The 6,450-nt window shown below is 44.0% G+C and overlaps 1 protein-coding gene across 1 annotated transcript; it reads right to left on the minus strand.

Annotated features, from left to right (window-relative positions):
* Nucleotides 1-1,745, minus strand: LOC103636675 (probable WRKY transcription factor 75). The gene is made up of 2 exons (XM_008659028.3): nt 1,131-1,745; nt 1-514 (listed from the first exon to the last, which is right to left on the minus strand). Exons 1-2 carry the CDS (start codon nt 1,634-1,636, stop codon nt 337-339), a joined length of 684 nt encoding a protein of 227 aa, XP_008657250.1. The 5' UTR covers nt 1,637-1,745; the 3' UTR covers nt 1-336.
* Nucleotides 1,746-6,450: the final 4,705 nt, after the last annotated feature.

Raw genomic sequence — 6,450 nt, forward strand, 5'->3', positions numbered from 1 at the left:
TTCCTGAAACCAAACTCCCCTTTATATACCCTATTATAAACCTTTATATATTACAAGTGTGCGGCATATATATGCATGCGACATCAGCAGTCGGGGAGGCAGGCACAATTTTTCTCCCTTTCTTCCCTTCAAGTAGGTTACTATTTGTACTGATCTCTTGTGTAATAATACTACTAGCTACATTACACATATCACACTTGTAGTGTTGTGCATTAGGAGTATATGTATATTATTATTATGTTGTCTGTTTGACCTCTTAGTACGATGGCCGTGCCTGTGTATGTATATATTAATTGTACATAATAATGACCAAATTAAGCTAGCTTCGGGTTAGAATTAGAACTGCGAGAGAAACTGGAGCTGCTTGAGGATGGGGCTGAGCGCTTCCATGAGCTTCTCGCAGGGGTGGTTATGGACGCCCTCGTAAGTAGTGACCACGATGCTCGTATCCTTGGCCAGCCGCTGCACCTGCTTCTTCACATTGCACGTGTGGTGGGTGCACCGATAGTAGCTCCTGCATGCATGCACGCACGCACGCACGTATCAGCAGCGACGTTTTACAGTGTTAGCATGGACGGAGAGGTAGCTAGGTTCGAGTGAGTTCACGGGAACAAGCTAAGCTAGCTAGTACGTGATCCGAGATGCGAGTATACTCTATGTTGCATGTTCGTTTCGATGCCAATCCAAGTGAATTAGACATTTAATTTGGCGAACAACAAATCTAGGGGAGTTATAGACATGTATATGGCATTATGCATGCGCACACCTGCATATCCAACTAATTAAACAACCAGGGGATATATATCATCAGCAGTATAATTGCAATACAAGCTGACGATCACGCACACCAATTGCACACGCGGGATATATATCATTATGCATGCTGCCATATGCAAGTTAGTTTGGGAGCGTTGAACCTCCCTTGTTTGTTTTGATTTCTCAATTGTACGCGAGATGGTACGGATGACATTTGGATGCGTGCATGCCAATGGAAACGCACGTGTTACATGCATGTGCAAATTAAAAGCACATCTTTCAGCAAGTTTGTATGTTCATGCAAATCGATCGTCCGCGACGTGGTTTGAATTGGAATGTGGAATGAAATGATGAGGGGGGAAAACCGAACGAACCTGGGGTGTTCGCTGTTCTTGACGGCCTTCTGCCCGTACTTCCTCCACCGGTAGCCGTCGTCCAGGATGTCGTTTACGCTCCTCGTCTGGAATGCGAACCGCGGCCTGCTCGCCTTCTTCTTCCTCCCCGCCGCCGCGCCGCCCTTCTCCTTGCTGCTGCTACTCCCTGCGTTCTCCGCGCTCTGGTCGTCCAGGGGCGCCGGCGGTTGCTGCAGTAGTAGTCCCGGCAAGAGGGGACCCATCAAGCTGGCATGCTGCTGAAGCAGCGCCGACCAGTCCACCGTAGCCGCCCCCAGCTGGAGAGGAAGCAGCTGCAGGTCGTTATTATTGCACGCCGATGACGGTTGCTGCTGAAGCGCTGTGGCGAGGGTATTGCGCTGGTCATCCGATTCCGATGGTGGCGGTAATAAGCTCGGCTGCGGCGACGGCACGGTGAAGTAGGGGAAGCTGGGGAACGTGTGCGACGGCGACTCGTCGTCTCCTTGCAGCTGCTGCTGGTTCTCCATCGATGATCTCGTTCTATGGGCGCCTGCTAGCTGTTCCTTCTAGCTAGCTCTAGTGGGCCGACGACGTGCAGTGTCACGTTGAGACAACATGTCTATCTCTTGTGATTTATATATAGAGGCAATTCATCACTACGGTCCTTAATTTGCAGGGTTAGAGCTGAAGTGTGAGTGAACGAGAAGGCACCAGAAGATGCATGAGAGGAGATTTAGTTGGGTAAACGTGCACGCGCAAAGCCAGCAGAGAGAGAGAGAGAGAGATGATCAATCAAGGTGAGCAACCATATATCTCTCTCAACTACCCCCTGATGCTGGAATGCTGGTGGTGGCTGCAGATCCGTTCAACCGCCCCGTCCGCCCGGCTAGCCATTTACCCCTTTCCCGTCCGGCCCGCCGATGCATGCATGGAGGCTTGCTCGAGACTGCTACCGGCCCTTTATATAAAATAAAATTAAAAAAAGGAGATGATGCATGAGCAGCGCACGTTTCACGCCAAGTAGTAAAGCTTGGAACACAGGTTTCCTTGATTCGTGCAGGTGCAGCTTAATTAGACTTCTGTATGCGACGGGATAGAAGCATCCATCCTGTGAACTGGTAGTTCGTGTTTGGTGATCGAGGCGCCGCATGTCCTTCCTTCGGTTCTTGCCTAAAAAATGATGCATGTAAATTTTAGTATTGTCCGATCAATATAAATTGAGACGGAAATTAAACTAATTTACATCTCAATCCACCTCAATAAATATAAATTAAGATCAATAATACTAATTATCCAAACAAGATAGTAGAGAAGAAGAAATTATGCTGCGAGGGCAGGTATGTTCGATGCAGCTCAACTCCAAAGTAAAACAATTTTTTGTTTTACTTCTATAAAGCAGCTTCACTAATAAAGCTAACTTTTTTAAAGGTAAAATAGCTTTTTAGAAAAGATAGAAGAGAGGAAGCTAATACTCCCTTTGTCCCAAAAAATAAGGCATGTTTTTTTTGAAAAAAAATCTTTAAAGTGAAATTTTGACCACTAATTCGTTTAAAATATGACATCAAAAAATATAAATTAATCATTATAATAAAGTATTTTTAAATACAAATTTAAGTATATAACATGCATACGCTATCACACCCGGATTTAAGGTGTAAAGCCGAGTGCATCTCATATGTGCGCCAAAAAAAAACAACACATATAATAACCAAGTGTATAGAGATAAATGTCACAAATACTATTATATAGCGGAAGTATCTTACAAAAATAAATAATAACAATAAAACAAACTAATAATTATTCCTTGGCGCCATCAAGCTGACTCGGAGACGCTACCTAGATCAACTCGTACTCCTCATTGTAGACCTCCTCCTAGACTACCTGCTCTTCATCTGTGGAGGGGGGGTTATATATCGCAAGGGTGAGCTTACAAAAGATCATAACTCAACAAGTTCTGTGGAATAATGTGCATGAACTTACCAAAGGTGAGAGCTGAAAGTCGCCTAGAGGGAGGGTGAATAGGCAAATCTGAAATTTATAAACTTTAAGCACAACTACAAGCCGGGGTTAACGTTAGAAATAAAGTCGAGTCCAAAAGAGAGGACGAAAACAAATCACAAGCAAATGAAGAGTGTGACACAGTGATTTGTTTTACAGAGGTTCGGTTCTTGCAAACCTACTCCCCGTTGAGGTGGTTACAAAGACCGGTCTCTTTCAACCCTTTCCCTCTCTCAAACGGTCACTTAGACCGAGTGAGCTTTTCTCCTCAATCAATTGGGACACTTAGTCCCCACAAGGACCACCACACAATTGGTGTCTCTTGCTTTGATTACAAATGTCTTGAAAACAAGAAATGGGGAAGAAGAAAAGCGATCCAAGCGCAAGAGCTCAAAGAACACGGGCAAAACTCTCTCTTCTAGTCACTAATTGCTTTGAGTGGAATTGAGACTTTGGAGAGGTTTTGATTCAATCTAATTGTGTCTTGTATTGAATGCACTAGCTCTTGTATTGAATGTGTTGGCTGAAAACTTGGATGCCTTGAAGTGTGGTGGTTGGGGGTATTTATAGCCCCAACCAACAAAGTGGTCGTTGGGGAGGCTGTCTGTCGACGGACACACCGGACAGTCCGGTGCGCCACCGGACACTGTTCGGTGCGCCAGCCACGTCACCCAACCGTTAGGGTTCGACTGTTAGAGCTCTGACAAGTGGGGCCACCGGACAGTCCGGTGGTGCACCGGACAGTCACTGTTCAGTGTCTGGTGCGCCTTCTACCGCCTGCTCTGACTCTACGCGCGCTGTCCGCGCACTGTAGCTTCACTGTTCACTTTTGCAGACGACCGTTGGCGCTGTAGCCGTTACTCCGCATGGCACACCAGACAGTCCGGTGCTACACCGGACAGTCCGATGAATTTTAGCGGAGTGGCATTTCTAGAAACCTGAAGGTGGCGAGTTCGGAGTTGATCTCCCTGGTGCACCGGACACTGTTCGGTGGCACACCGGGCAGTCCGGTGCGCCAGACCAGGGCAGCCTTCGGTTGGTTTTGCTCCTTTCTATTTGAACCCTTTTTTGGACTTTTTATTGGTTTGTGTTGAACCTTTGGCACCTGTAGAACTTATAATCTAGAGCAAACTAGTTAGTCCAATTATTTGTGTTGGGCAATTCAACCACCAAAATCATTTAGGAAAAAGGTTTAAGCCTATTTCCCTTTCAATCTCCCCCTTTTTGGTGATTGATGCCAACACAAACCAAAGCAAATATATAAGTGCAGAATTGAACTAGTTTGCATAAGGTAAGTGCAAAGGTCGCTTGGAATTAAACCAATTTACATTTTCATAAGATATGCATGGATTGCTTTCTTCATTTTAACATTTTGGACCACGCTTGCACCACATGTTTTGATTTTGCAAATGTTTTGAAATTCTTTTCAAAGTCTTTTGCAAATAGTCAAAGGTATATGAATAAGATTTCGAGAAGCATTTTCAAGATTTGAAATTTTCTCCCCCTGTTTCAAATGCTTTTCCTTTGACTTAAACAAAACTCCCCCTCAATGAAATTCTCCTCTTAGTGTTCAAGAGGGTTTAGATATTAATTTTGAAAGAGGTCATACCAATTTGAAATTATATCAAAAAATAAGATACCAATTTAAAAACACTCCTCCCGGACTCCTCTTAGTGTTGGGCAATTCAACCACCAAAATCATTTAGGAAAAAGGTTTGAGCCTATTTCCCTTTCAATCTCCCACTTTTTGGTGATTGATGCCAACACAAACCAAAGCAAATATATAAGTGCAGAATTGAACTAGTTTGCATAAGGTAAGTGCAAAGGTTGCTTGGAATTAAACCAATTTACATTTTCATAAGATATGCATGGATTGCTTTCTTCATTTTAACATTTTGGACCACGCTTGCACCACATGTTTTGATTTTGCAAATGTTTTGAAATTCTTTTCAAAGTCTTTTGCAAATAGTCAAAGGTATATGAATAAGATTTCGAGAAGCATTTTCAAGATTTGAAATTTTCTCCCCCTGTTTCAAATGCTTTTCCTTTGACTTAAACAAAACTCCCCCTCAATGAAATTCTCCTCTTAGTGTTCAAGAGGGTTTAGATATTAATTTTGAAAGAGGTCATACCAATTTGAAATTATATCAAAAATAAGATACCAATTTAAAAACATCATTTAAAACTTAAACGTGTTTCGAAAAACTTTGAAATTGACGTGGTGGTGCAATCCTTTTTCTTTGGGCTAATACTCTCTCCCCCTTTGGCATGAATCGCAAAAAATGGAGTCTTTAGAGCTCTTTTTAAACTCTCTCCCCCTTTGGTAAATAATATAGGAGTGAAGGATTATACCAAGGTTGGAGAGCGATGCGGAGTGACGGCGAAGGATAATTAATACGATGGAGTGGAGTGGAAGCCTTGTCTTCGCCGAAGATTCCATTTCCCTTTCAATCTATGACTTAGCATGAAATACACTTGAAAAACACATTAGTCATTAGCCCCATGCCGAGCACCACTCAAACCCACCGCTCTCGGGTTTTTCCAAAGGACAGTCCACTATAATTCACCGGAGTGTCCGGTGTGCACTGGACATGTCCGGTGAGCCAACGGAGCCACGGACAACTGAGGGCAACGGTTGACTGCGATGTCAGATCAATAGTGCACAATATAGAAGTCAGATGTCAGGCTGCGAAGTCAGAACGCATCGGACATGTTCGGTGTGCCACCGGACTGTCCGGTGCAGGTAGAAGACAAAGGACTTCAACGGTTAACCGCTTCAAACCCCAACGGTATGCTGACGTGGCACGCGCCGGACAGTGAATAGTGCCATGTCCGGTGCACCACCAAACTGTCTGGTGCGACATCGACAACAACAGCTGGAATAGTGGTTGAGGCTATAAATACCTTCCAACCACCTCCTTTCAAGTCATCCAAGTTTTCTGAACTTCACATTCATTGCAAGAGCAAAAGCAAACACTCCAAAGACATAATCAAAGCATTCAATCCACTTCAAGCTCCAAAATCAACTCTATTGCTTAGAGACTTGTGAGAGGATCATTTGTGTTCTTTTGTTGCTCTTGTCGCTTGGATTGCTTTCTCCTTTCTATTCTCATTCTTCTAAGTGCTTTGTAAAGCTAGCAAGAGACACCTAAGTGTGTGGTGATCCTTGCGGGGTCTTAGTGACCCAAGTGATTAAGGAGAAGTCTCGATCGGTCTGTGTGACCGATTGAGAGAGGGAAATGGTTGGAATAGACCCAGCTTTTGTGGCCTTCTTAACAGGGACTAGGTTCTTCGGAACCAAACCTCGGTAAACAAATCACCGTGTTCACTTGTTGATCCTCAC

The sequence above is a fragment of the Zea mays genome, chromosome 8 (assembly GCF_902167145.1).
Source record: "Zea mays cultivar B73 chromosome 8, Zm-B73-REFERENCE-NAM-5.0, whole genome shotgun sequence".
Taxonomy (NCBI): Eukaryota; Viridiplantae; Streptophyta; class Magnoliopsida; order Poales; family Poaceae; genus Zea; species Zea mays.

Bases quoted from the DNA above. Each gene is read 5' to 3' on its own strand.
- LOC103636675 (XM_008659028.3), bottom strand. From the start codon at position 1,636: ATGGAGAACCAGCAGCAGCTGCAAGGAGACGACGAGTCGCCGTCGCAC. The intron at 515-1,130 runs GTTCGTTCGGTT...GCATGCATGCAG, and splicing joins AAGAACAGCGAACACCCCAG to GAGCTACTATCGGTGCACCC.